Source organism: Pogona vitticeps, chromosome 5, assembly GCF_051106095.1.
Source record: "Pogona vitticeps strain Pit_001003342236 chromosome 5, PviZW2.1, whole genome shotgun sequence".
Lineage (NCBI taxonomy): Eukaryota > Metazoa > Chordata > Lepidosauria > Squamata > Agamidae > Pogona > Pogona vitticeps.
In genome coordinates, this window is record NC_135787.1 from 135,333,886 (window position 1) to 135,347,996 (window position 14,111).

The 14,111-nt window shown below is 40.2% G+C and overlaps 1 protein-coding gene across 7 annotated transcripts in view; it reads left to right on the forward strand.

Annotated features, from left to right (window-relative positions):
- The window catches only part of DOCK4 (dedicator of cytokinesis 4), a 312,022-nt gene that overhangs the window by 237,190 nt on the left and 60,721 nt on the right, over window positions 1-14,111 (forward strand). For all 7 annotated transcript variants that reach the window (XM_020810435.3, XM_020810438.3, XM_020810440.3 and 4 more), the window contains exons 31-32: window positions 467-615; window positions 4,983-5,068. In XM_020810435.3, coding sequence (XP_020666094.1) covers window positions 467-615; window positions 4,983-5,068 — 235 coding nt within the window. The remainder of the gene's footprint in view (window positions 1-466; window positions 616-4,982; window positions 5,069-14,111) is intronic.

A 14,111-nucleotide genomic window follows, 5' to 3' on the forward strand; every position in this document is an offset into this window, starting at 1 on the left:
GTTCCCCTTGACATTTTTAATCCAGTCGTGTCTGACTCTAGGAGGCGGTGCTCATCCCATTTTCAAGCCGTAGACCCAGCGCTTGTCCAAAGACAGTTTCCGTTGCCACGTGGCCAGCGTGACTAGGGAACGCCATTTTACCTTCCCACCGAGGTTGTACCTATTTATCTACTCACATTTGCATGCTTTTGAACTGCTAGGTTGGCGAGGAGCTGGGACAAAGCGACGGGAGCTCACTCCATCGCGTGGATTCGACCTTACGACTGCTGGTCTTCTGACCCTGCAGCACAGGCTTCTACGGTTTAGCCCACAGCGCCACCACGTCCCCATAGCATGATATTACTTCTGTTTATTTGTTCCGTTTTAAAATTTCCAAGCAGGTTACCAAATACTGAAGCAATTTCCATAAATGAAACCATGTTAGTCTATCACAGCAAAAGCAACAGTTGTTGTCATTTCATTTTAGGAGAACATAAAGTCCACTTCATCCCAGCACTGATTGGGCCCTTCTTAGAAGTGACACTGATACCTCAACCTGATCTACGGAATGTGATGATTCCTATTTTCCATGACATGATGGACTGGGAGCAAAGACGCAGTGGCAACTTTAAACAGGTATTATCAATCAATTGGTCTATCTAATCTAGGAATACAGATCGATTTTTCCACTTGTCAGCATTCTTTCTCTGCCATATACAGCTTTGCTGCTGGATAGTTAGTTAGAACAAACAGTTTTCCAGAGTTTCTATAGAAGGAGGAACAGGATTTTATTTCAAAATAAAGATATTTTCTTCTCTTCTCTCTTGTGTAAGGCAGAGGAAACAGGAGTATGTAAGCTTATACTATGTGCAGACTTATTTATGATCATGCAGAGATAGGCAAAATGTGTCCCCTAGATATTTTTAGACCACATGTCCCACCAGCCCTTGTCAGCATAGCCAATAGTGAGGGATGCTGGGAGTTGCAGTCCAGCAACACCTGGGGTCCACACTTTGCCCATCCTGGATTTAGAGCATTATATTAGATGATCTGCTGCATTTGAGTGTATATAACTTAACAGAAGGGCCTTTTCATTAATACGTTCTGGTAAAGGCAAAGCAAGGTAAAGAAGAAAGAAACTAATTGTGGCTAGATTTTAAAACAAAGCATAAGGATGTGCTAAAGAGACTTAAATAAAATTTAAAGAAGAAATGAATTATGATGGAGAAGGAGTGTTGTGAAGAATTGTTGCTTACCAAATAAAGAGGATGCAGGCAGGCATGGAGGTGGATGACATGAAGGCTAAAATGTTAAAAAAAGCAAATAAATAACTGATAGCAAATAAATAACTTTTTTTGTTTTGCAATGTCAAGAAAGCAAATGAGAGGATTTAAAGCTCAGGTGAGGAAAAGATCCTTAAATTAAGTGTTGAAAAAGGTATAAATAGACTAAAATCCAGGTTTCCATTTTTAGGAAATTTAGATACACCCTATATTACACCTAACTGTGTTACACCCTTGGTCCTTTCAGCCCTGTATAAGCTATTCTAACTGTCTGCTGCTTTCCAGCATCTCAGGGTGATGCCTTTTCCAGTCCTATTCCTAGAAATCCTTTCACCGGGAACAGGTTGTGCAAACAGCAGAAATGGAAGCTTGTAGAAATTCTCCAGATTCTTCATTCTGCCTCAGGCTGTTATATAATTTTTTTTCACATGGAAATTCATGTGTGCTTTTGCATTCATTTTTCTAAAGCTAGGCACTTCTGGTGAGCAGTTTTAAAAAATGTATGCATTTTTCTCCCATCGACAGGAATGTGTTTCTTCACATACTTTTAATCATTTTTTCCTCTGTGAACATTTTTCAGAAGTATGCATTTCACTGACACTTGTTTTGCTATGTGAATCAGGCAGGTTTGTGAATGTATAGGTTTCCAACTTCAGATTGAAACTTCAGTAGGTTTTGGGGCTTGCAAAATAGATAAGCTCACATACATGTATAAACAAAAGAAATGTCTTCCTCCTTCTCGTTGTGCCCTCCAGGGAGCGTGGGGAGCCGTTTTGCCCTGAATTAAGGCCCCGAGACTTAAATACCCCCAATTATTTTCAAAAACTTTTTAGGGTGATACTAAAGTGTACAAGAGGTCTTTTTCTGTTTAATACTCATTTTTAAAAGTTAGGTATTATTTCTAAGTGATTAAAAACATCATAGCAAATGCTTGCAATACATAAGCACTGCATGGGTTTTATAGTCACATAGGCGTCCTTCAGTCTCGAGAGACCGTGGTAACATGCTCTGTATCGAGGAGTGTCTTCTCCAGAGCATGAAGCCTGGGTGAAGTAATATGGAGGATAGGTTGTTGCCGAAGCACCAGATCCCCCCTCTCCACATTGCTGAAATGGTCCAATAGAAAGGCATGAGCCAATACAACTGGTTTCAGCGATGTCGCAGGAGTTGGCAGAACGACACGAACTGCCTTTGGGACTCCAGCTCCGGATTTTGCTCTAGGTTAACTCCTGAAGCTGTTTCCATGAGTGGATATAGCCACAGGGCAGTGGAGGTTTGAAATCAGAGTTTTCTTTCTCCTAGATGGGCTGCCTTCCAAGGCTGACGAGCCCCACCTACCCGGGGTAGTATGCAAATATGCATGTCAATCTCTTTGACTACACTCTTTGCCCTTTAGCCTCAATCCCTTGGGCAGCTAGCAAACCTGAAAAAAGAGCTATTCCCCCCCCCCAATTGAGATCACCCACTCCTGCCTTAAAGGCAGGACAAGATCTTACCATGATGCCTTTTTCTTCCTCTAAAAATAAAACTTCAGAAAACAGGACATCTGAATTATGCCACTTGTCACATTCAAAGTGCAATAAATGTCCATGACATGGAATCTCATCCCAGCAAGCAGGTGAAATAAAACAATATTCCTGTTTTACATTGCTTTAAAAAATACAGAGCAGAAAGTCCCCACTAGAGGAGATACTTAGAATATAAGGAATGTCACTGGTGGGACCTTAGTGGGGAATGCTTGAACCAGTAACATCCTTTCAGATCCACATTTTTGAAGGGCAACTTGCCAAGTTGTGCCACAGTCTGATGCTTTTATTTTATTTTTTTTATTTCTTTGCTACTTAAGCATTCTCAGAGATGCCAAGTAAGGAAATACCAAATGTGCCATCTGCTCTTGCTGTTTGTATTCTGCTCCTCAGTATCGCTCCAAGCCATTTCTCTGTGTTCCCTTTCCTGCTGCTGCAAATGAAGCAAAGCACAAGCATCTGAACTAGTGAGGTGAAATGGCAAAATACGGGGACTGGAATTTGCAGAAATATCTGCAGAACAAATAAAGGATTAGAAGTAGAGCAATGAATGCAGGAGAAGTAGGCTAACATAGGTGGTCATTTTCTGAGAGCTAAGGAGAAAAGGAGTTACCATATAGACAGCGTACAGGCCTTCTCATTTCTTTTTGCATTATTGCATTCTCATTACAGATAAAAGGGATCATTCATTCTTTAGTAACTCTACAGCAGTTCATTCTTCCAGATTTTCACTCCCTAATTAATTTTATTACTGCACAGGAGACAGTTTTCCAGTGCAATATTAAACTCATACAAAGCCACCATGCCACATTTCTTTGATAATATAATGCATTTCCCAGTGTGTTTAAGCAGTGCTGCTTAGTCAACAAATTTAGGGCTCATTCAGACAGGCATTTGGTACATTACAGAGGAGGATTGTTCCACGTTTTTTCCATATGTCTTAATCTCTAGAGTGGACCACTTTGCACCCAGAGCATCCCAACCTGCATCTTTTTGAGCCCCTGCTAGGGGTTTCTCCTTTTTTTTGATGGAGCTTATTATGTTCTAGTTTAGTATGTTCCCTGCATGTGCAATCACTAGGAATAGACCAAAATAGACCCTTGCAGCTATCAAAGTGTCCATTCCTGGTGTCAGTTTCCAGCATCATTAAATGGCTCAATAGGCGAGCCACTTTAGGATAAATTGGCAAATTGAACCCTTCATCTGCTTCTCTGCAGAGGGACAAGGGGATTATTTTCTTACTCTGCTAGACGATCACTGTTGCACTGAATCACTTAGATTATATTTTAAAAGAATTTCTTTCCTTTGCCTTTGTGTGAAGTGCAGATCAAAACTGGAGTTTCTTAATTGACATTACATACACGGCAATTAAACAATAATAATCAAAGTGATTCACTTCATCAGCAGTGGTCTAGCACAAGCAAATAAGAATAATTTCACTTTTCCTGCCCTTCCTCAGAGGAGCAGGGGAACTGTTCAGTAGGCAATGAAAGGAGCTGAAGGGTTGCTTAAGATCAATAAAACATTTGGACACAAGGATTGCACCAAATGGCTTATTACTTCTCCCCTGACCTCAAGTGACCCTATTTCGACCACACCAGCTCACACCAAAAGGACGAGTGCAGTTGTGCCCTCATATTCCCCCAACTGCTCTTGCTTGCTGAACTGGAAATTAAGTCTATTTCTCACTTGTCCAAACTCTGTTAGAGGCAGGATAGGTTTCAGTATTAGACCATCAAATAGAATAGAGAAATGCAGGTCATCATAATGCTGATGGAAATGTTTCTGGAAGTAAGGAAGTAAAAATAAAATGGTTTTAGGCTGATACAGTATTATAATATCTTCTGTTTCTAACCCTCAGATAGGGTTTTCATGCAGGAGTGTTAGATTGTCAGTGGTTGTTGTTTGGCTCCATAAATAGCTTCCTTACAGAAGCAGCAAATGCCTCTCCTTCAAAAGCATGTCATTCCATTGGAATTAGTGCTTATGTGGCTTTCAGGAGATGGTTCCTGGGGGCAGATACAGTCCTGTGAAGGAGAGCTAGAGTGAAAGTAACGTAGCAACTCTGATTTGTTTCCTATAAAGATGATTTAGTAATATCCATTGCAAAAAAAAGCATTTTAACATACATTTTGATCAACCGTGTTGTTCATAACTGCCAAATAGCTCATATTCATATGTATGTTGCCTATAGGTGGAAGCAAAACTGATTGATAAATTGGATAGCTTGATGTCAGAAGGAAAAGGTGATGAAACATACCGAGAACTCTTCAATAGTATGTGAGTAACAGATGTACTTTAAATGTCCACTTGGATAATCATTTTGCTAAGGAGCAGAACTGCAAATGCAGCTTACAGCATTGAAGCAAATGCTTTGTTTTCCTGACTTTATTTAATCAGGGTTAATTACCTAAATGAGTTAACAAGTCTTGTGACTTTAATTACTAAGATTTGTGCATTTTCTGTTTAATTTGAGAGCTAGTTCTTTTCTCATTCATTTAATTGTGAAATTTGAGAACACTTGAACTATTTACACTAGATTTCAAACAGTAAGCAATATTTTGAAATGCAAGTTATGTATATCTTCAAGAAGATATCTATTAAACATTTTATAGCAAAATAAAATCAAAACCAAATTGGATTCAGTTCTCTTTTTCCTTTTTGCTCAGTTTCCTAACATAAAATGTGAACAAACATGCCATAATGGAATTCTTGCTGTGGCACAAAACCCATGGATATTTAAATCTAAAGCTTGCTGTCAACTCCCTGGAGATTAAAAATAGCTTTGCTTCTTTTTGATTGGGTATGAGAGAACTTTTAAAGACAGAAGGGTCACTTTCCCCCTCAGGAACATAATCTGCTTTAAGATAAACTGGTTACAAGGAGAATAGCTCTGGTGGTTCTCTGCTTTGATCCTGTTCAAAGCTTGGATATAGTGAATGTGCATTCCAAGCAGTCACTGGTGAAATGTAAATTTAATTGACTATGTGTGTGTGTGTGTGTGTGTGTGTGTGTGTGTGTGTGTGTGTGTGTGTGTGTGTGTGAGAGAGAGAGAGAGAGAGAGAGAGAGAGAGAGAGAGAGGCTGTGACTAGAGGAATCACCCCAATTTGGCTTGCTGCGATTTCATTCACATCCTATTTTACTGCTGAATTCACAGTCACTGATTGCACGAGGGCTGCAGATTGAAACAGGAGTTCACTGTTCACACTCAATGTGGTAACATTTGTATTTCAGTCCACAGCCCCCCCCTTCCCCCCTTTTTCCCTCTGTCCTGCCTCTGCCAATCCTTTTGTAGTTCACTGTCAAGCCACTTGGTTTTGAAAGGGCTGTACAGTGCTCTGGAAAATATGGTAGCATTCCAAAGTTCTTCTTAACATGTACAGAAATACCACACACCACAGGAATGTCTTTTATTTTGTCTAAATGGCTGATTTTTTAGTCATCATTTTAAATATTTTTCTCATCCAGAAGTGATCTATTACTAAGCTATTATGCCAGTTCTAATGATAAGATGATCTAGCGCTAATCTCATATGTAAAAAATAAAAATAAAAATTGGGAGAACAATCAGGGGGAAAATGAAGGGGCAGATGTTCCTGAGGTCCTGAACAACACTCCCTGATTGCCTACATCACTGGTTCTTAACCTTGGGTTACTCAGGAGTTTTGGACTGCAACTCCCAGAAGCCTTCACCACCAACTGTGCTGGCTGGGGTTTCTGGGAGTTGCAGTTCAAAAACATCCGAGTAACAAAGGTTAAGAACCACTGGCCTACATAACGACAACATCCCCATCTTTCCTACTGATCACAAAGGGGAAAGTCTGTTTGAATCGTTTCAACTTGGAAAAGGTAGAAGCCCCCAGCAGGAGAGGAAAAAAAAGCTGGTTTGGGAGCAGAAAGAGTTGGACAGATGCGAATCAGCCTTTGCATTGTGTGATCCATAAAAAATAATTTGAATTCATCCGTTTTTATAAATGGAGAAAATCCTCCATTATTTGACTGCCTAGTCACAGCCAAAAAGAGAGAAAAGCTACATACAAACCTCTATACATTCCAGATTCCACCTCTATAAAGTGTACAGTGGAATCTTTCTGGATTGGGAACAAACTATTCTATAAATGCTGTTGCTGAAAGGCCATAAATGTGTAATGCTGATGTATGAGATATCTGGTAAATGCCAGATATGTCTGAAAAACAGAGATTAGTTTATTCTATTTATATTTAAAAGAGGGAGTTCTTTTTAAGGTACAACAATCATAAGAAGGCTCACAAGATGTATACAGTACAAAAATAAATGCACATGAGAATGACATACAAACAACGCATGAAACTGAGGCCAAAGCATTAACCCAGTTAAAGCTGTGCCAAATTCACTCAGTTCCTCTCTCACCTCTCTCACTTTTAGACTTCTTCTTCTTCATCATCATCATCTTCTTCTAGGGGTGTGTTCTTAGCATAGCTATCAAGACAGTTGTGACAGCTGATTTCTTTGAAAGTCCCTGAGACTAGCCGGGAGAAGGAAATTTTTTTTTTTTGCTGTTTTTGCTGACACATCTTTGAGTTCAGATTTCATTATTAAGTTGCTATCCTAACCATATTTACCGGAGAGCAAGACTACAGTCTTTGAAAGTCCCTGATGTCCAAAATGGCCAAATGCCAGCTGAAGTGACACTGGAGCCCTCAAGCAATGGTGAATCTAAACTCCTCCCAGCCAAGGCTAGTTAAAAATTACTTATGATTACCCGTGGCATAGCCTGCGTTTGAACCAGCACGTCATAGTGTCCTTGGGTTGGATGAGGTTTATTTTGGGCTGGAAGGGGATCTGCCATAACTGAGCTCCTCTATATCCCTTTGTCAGCTCTTCTGTCAGCCGAACAGTTCTGCCAGCAGATTACTCCGTTAGCAGAAGGATAACCTGGCAGAAGGGTATTTCTGCCAGCACAAGATTTCACATTAATCTTAAAACTAGTTCACCAACACTTTTTTGAATTGGGACAGCACTCATTCACTTCTCAGTGAAGTTTGCTCCTTCAGGGCAAGGCAGTATTAGAATCATGTGAAGTTTATGAAGCATTCTTTGAGTGCTTCAAGGGTTTTGGTTTTTATCTGCGGCAACAGACAAAAGTAGTTTCTAGTTATAACTGCACATTTAAGAAGCTACAGAAACCCATATTCCATCATACTAAAGTTTATCTAGTCCCCGCACACAGGTCATAAAGTAACCAACATTTATTTATTTATGTATCTGTGTATTCATTCATTCATTCATTCATTCATTCATTCATTCATTCATTCATTCATTCATTCATTTAAGGATATTAGGGCAAGTTACAAAGCTGCATAAAACAATTTTAAAACATAAGATGCTTCAAACAATTCAAAATCCAAGATCACAAAATGAAAGCATTCAAATATTAAAGGTTTTGCACTGAAATCTAAGCAGGCCACAATGCTCAACTCCCAAAAGATCTAAATAATAAGAACACCTTGACCTGGCACCAAAATGATGTCCACAAGAAGGAAGTTAATGAAATAAAACACCCTCTCAGTTGTGCTCCATGTTGTTGTTGTGTACCATCAGGTCATGGCCATTCATGATGACTCTATGAATGAGAGATCTCCAAAATGTCATGTCTTCAACAGTCCTGTAAACCAGTGGTTCTTAACCTTTGTTACTCTGATGTTTTTGAACTGCAACTCCCAGAAACCCCAGCCAGCACAGCTGGTGGTGAAGGCTTCTGGGAGTTGCAGTCCAAAACTCCTGAGTAACCCAAGGTTAAGAACCAGTGCTGTAAACCCTTGTAAAGTGTGGCTTCCATTAGGGAGTCCACCTTGTACTTGGTTTTCCTCTTTTCCTGCTGCTTTCTGCATTTCTCAGCATTATTGTCTTTTCCAGGAAATCCTGCTTCCTCATGATGTGCCCAAAGTAGAACTGCCTCAGTTCCATTATTTTTTTGCTCCATTTCAGGTTTTATTTGCTTAAAGACTCACTTGCTTGTCTTTCTGGCAGTCTAGAGCATCCACAAAGCTCTTCTCCAGCACCACATTTCAAACAAATATATATTTTTTTCTTGTCAGCAGGGATGGAAGCTCGGCACTTTGGTGTTCCAACCAGGGGCCCAGCTAGCCTTTCTCCTCCTTGCCAGTCAGCCAACTCCCCTGGCGAGGATGTGGGATGGGGAGTCTCCCTGCACAGCCAATGAGTGGTTGGCTGCTTGGGGAGGTGGGGAAAGGCTGGCTGGGCTCCTGCCTGGATTGGAGCACCACTGCCAAAGAAGGACCCCAGCAGCATGCGGAGCACAGTAAGTGGACCAGAAGGCCTGGGTGAGGGAGATGGAACTCAGCACCACCTGTGGTGCCGTGCTTGGTACAAAGCTCCCATCTCTACCTATTAGCTTTCTTTACTGTCCAGATTTCACACCCATACATGTTGATTGGGAATACAAGAATATGGACCATCTTGGTCTTGGTTTCCAGTGACACATCCTTACACATGATCTTTTCTAATTCCTGCCCTCCTGAATCTGTCTTCTTCTGATTTCTTGGCTGCAGTCTCCATTTGGATTGATAATTGAACCAATCTATAAAAAATCCTTCACTATTACAATTCCTTCATGGTCAACCTTAAAACTGTGTAGTTCTTCTGTAGTCTGATTTTGGCCTTCTTCATATTCAAATGCAGTCCTACTTCTTTCACTTTTATTAAAAGTCATTTAAGTCATTATTTGCCCTAGCAACTGATATACAGAGACATATACAAAGTCTACTTATAGCCACTTTAGATAATAAAGCTTTGTTACATAGTATATTTTTATTTTCAGCTGAACTTGTTCATGTTCTCTTGAATCTTGGAATAGATATTTCTTCTTTCTTCTTTGATCTCCCCAGGGAAAGGGGAGTTCATGAACATTAGAACTATTTATTGATTTCGGAAACAAATCACAGATATCATCTTTTTTGTTAATACATGCTTGGTGAAAGTTACTATTGTACTTAAATTCCACTATAATGAAATATCCTATAAAATTGCATCTATAAATCTTTTGGCAGTCTTCACCTAGGGAATTTTGAAAAGTCACCAGATATATCTGACTCAGGTGTCTCTCTAAATTGGTACTGAAATTGGAGAGATGAATGCTTTATTGCTTTCACTGTTGAGTTATTCAGCCTTGTTCTACCTTACTAGTTTTTATATTGAAACAAGGAAGTTTAATAGAAGGATTATCCTATAAATACTAGACACACATGGAGATTTTATCATTGAGCTGTTGTCATGCATTATTATGCCAGAGTAATTCAAATAGGAAGACTTTCTTCGGCTCCTCTTCAAAAAGTATATTATTCACATAAATCATTCAGTTTAACATCTTTTCTTCATTGAATCTGGCCTTTGGAAAATTCTGGAGGTTTGAAAACTTCCTAGACAAATTTTATATCAGAAAGGGGCAACTTGTGCACCTAAATATGTTGTTGGACTACTGTTTCCATCATTCAAAGCTAGCACAGCCAGTGATGAGGAATGATGGTGCAGTTCTCCTTACATTGATCTTGGCTTTTTATTTCTTGTTGTTTTGGAAAAAAAAGAATCTTTGATGAAAGAATGGCATAAGGCTGAAAAAAGTCCACACAATGCTCTTAAAAATAACTAGCATATGTTACTTAAAGAAGCCGTTAATCAACAGCAATCTCTCACTGCTGATTACATCATTCATTGCACAGGCAGAGTGGAGTAACAGGATTTCAGCTTTTGCATTTAGCTCAAACAATAACTTATAACATCAAAAATCATAATCTTAGTCCAGAATTGATAAAGGGATGAGGTTCTGTGAGGGCACCAGCCAATTTAGTCAGTGAAAGATAAACATTGGGACATCCCTAGCTCTGTGTTCTGGCAGCTTACACCATCCAGCCCCACCATCTACCTCACTGTGCCTAGTTGTATAGCTGGCCTTGAAATCCAGTACAGACATCTGAACACAATATATTTGCATATGGTGCCCCAGTTGTAAAGGATGGGTCCACATATTACGGTAGTTTTGCTGTTTTTCCATTTAAAATACACAGACACAGAATTTTCTTCCCATTTTTTCCAAGCATTTGTGTGCATTTTAAAGGGAAAATGGGACATAGATGAATCCATGGACTTTTTGCAAATGAGACATTAGTTACCTATTTTATATACCCAAAGGACGCGGGGGCACTGTGGGCTAAACCGCAGAAGCCTGTGCTGCACAGTCAGAAGACCAGCAGTCATAAGATCAAATCCACGCGACGGAGTGAGCGCCCGTCGCTTGTCCCAGCTCCCGCCAACCTAGCGGTTCGAAAGCATGCAAATGCAAGTAGATTAATAGGGACCACCTCGGTGGGAAGGTAACAGTGTTCCGTGTCTAAGTCTCACTGGCCATGTGACCACGGAAGATTGTCTTTGGACAAAACGCTGGCTCTATGGCTTGGAAACGGGGATGAACACCGCCCCCTAGAGTCGAACACGACTGGACAAAAATTGTCAAGGGGAACCTTTACCTTTACCTTTATATACCCAAATTCAGTTGCTAGCCCCAGCTGGAGCAGACCCACTGAATCTGTAGGATTCATGTTAAGTGCGGATATCATTTAGCAACTGATTTGACTTTTGGATCTGAAAAGAATGTGGAAGAGAAGTCACCTTTATTTGTTCAGGCTGTATAATTCATTTTGGTCTTATTTATTTATTTTGCATAGCTTTCTTTGCCTGTGCTCTACAAACAGGGATTAGTGCTGAAAACAGGGTCTCTGGCTCCTGTTAAAGAAATTCCATTCTGTTTGGAAAGCAAACAGGCCTCTGGAAAAAAGATCAAAGGGAGATAGGATAAAATATTGCAGTAAAGCCTGCAGAAGAGTTTCTGCCTTCCGATGTGAAGGGCAGAATGCTAGCTTACTTGGAAATAACCCTCACCTCCTTTGACCTGCTCTCCAGATATTGCCTGAGGAGGCTGAGGCATGTGTTTGAGGAGCTCCCTTTGTTATGAATGTTTGCCTTGTGCATTATCTCTCAAAGGTCAATGATGAGAAGAGATTTTTTATGAATTTTTGAACATCCCCGTGAACACTTAACTTGATATGAAAATATAAACTGGAAGTAAGCCCTGTATTTAAAATGGCTAATCCGTATCCGTTCTGAGAGATTATAGCCACCCTTATTTTGAGAAGCTCTCACCTTGAGCAAGTGTTTGATATTTCGTGGAGAGAAGCCTTCAGGCTAGAGAACATATTCCGCCTGCACCATTTCCTAATCCCTATATGAATTCAGAACCTTTCCCTGAATAAAGTGAAATAAATGAAGCCCAGCTTTTCAACCCCTTCATCCCTCTGGACTGTTCTATATCTTAGGTAGCAGATGTATTTCCTGGAGGTCCCTAGGTAAACTTTATAATGCCTGAAGGGCAAACACATGCTTGTAAACACAGAGAGAAATATGCAGAGAAGTTCCAGTTGGCTACATTGATTGCTTTTTTTCAGTTGCTGTGGGCTAGACTGAACCTAGTAGATAGCAGTGAAATGTATATCTTATATAAAGTTGGAGCATGTTCAGTGTCTCCACTTTATTTCTAAAGCCTTCAGCTGATCTCTGCCATCATTGGGTAGTCCTTTCCTTCTCTCATCCTAGGAATACACGGCAGCTGCATTAGCTGGAGGAAGGGAGGGCAGAGGTCCACAATTCAGCAGCCAAATTCCCTCGCACCTCTACTTAGCATATCATCTGAAGTGTGCACTTACAAGACCTTGGGCCGGACGTTTGGCCAATGATATTGGAACTGCATTATCGCTGCTCCCAGCCTATAGTTGTTGACCTTGTAGGGTGATAAAACTTACTAGAAATTCCCAAAGGGGTAGTCATGTTAGGCTGTAATCTCCTGCCACCAAACCAACCAACAAACAAACTAGCGGACAGTTTTCCTAACTATAGTTAAATACAGGAAGTTGCATCATCAGTTGTACCCAAAGAAGTGGGCTGCACTCCACAAAAGCAGATGTCAGCCGTCAGACTCAGTGGGCAGCTCAAAGTAATTGGATTAGTTAAGAACTAATTAGTAGTTCCCGGTTGTGTGATAGCTGTAGGGAAATTGCTACAAACATTTGTGTATGATGGCTCCCAACTCCTGGTGCCAATTTGAAAGTGGGGTGGAGCAGAAATCCAGGATATAATTTTCCTGATTAAGTAAAATGGTGATCCAGTTGTGTATACCTATTGCTGCATTCAAGATTCCACTTTGGCAGTGCCAAAAAAGTAGCACTTCCCAAGAAATGTCATAAGTTAAATTTTGCATATGACAATTGGTATTTATGAGCTGGCCAACTCCGTATCCATCTATTCTTGACTTCCTGATGGATGTGTTAAGCGTTCTTGTGCTTTCTGTGTTGGCCTTTGCTGTTTCGATCTGAGCAACAAGTTTTTGTCATGTCCTGCCACCGTACTAGTGTCTCAACCAAATTATGAAGTCACCCTTCTGACTTTTCCCTGATTACACTCTGCATCTCCTGCTGTGCTTTGCAAAAATATAAATAAATAAATAAAATCTGGTGTTTCTTTCTGCTTCCCCATCATCTCCTGCAGAAAGAACCTATTGTATAGATCACTTCACCAATCTGTAGAAATACAGATAGAAGAGCATCAGTCGGAGTGAATGTTGGGCTGCTGAACCTGCTCTTCTCTTACTGTCCCCATACCTTCTTAACCTGAGCAGAGTAATAGGCTTTTCTCTAGTGTTTTTTGCCATCCTACTTTTATTGAACACATACCACTGATATAGCCACAGTGCTAAATGTCTATAAAAATATAATTCTGGTGAGATATTCTAGAATTGCCTCTAGAATCCCTTTTTATTACAACTTTCAGCTTTGAAAAATAGGAAGCAATAATAAAGGCAAGAGTCCTTTTGAACATATGCAAAGTGCCCTTCCTACAACCGCTGTACAGCAGCCAAGTTTGCATGTGTCTGACTTAAGAGGAAGGAGGTCCAGGGCAAAAAAGACATTGCGATACCTTTATTTTAGACCCACAGCAAATGCTAATTGATGTCCGTTGGCAGCATTGCCAGTGGTTCTCTTTCTATACTTCTGTATACCGGCTGAGCTCAGTAACTCTCATTCTAATTGACTTAGAGAACTGGACTAACACTTGCCATCGAGAAGCCATCAATTATTTAATGGTTAAATGAATGAGACTGAAATGCATAAATAACACCAAGCGAAAGGGAAGTATGGGTTTAAAAAAATCTGAGGAAAAGGCTTTTCCTGTGGCAGTTACAATGCAGTGAATTGTGTGGGTGCAGAACTACTGTCG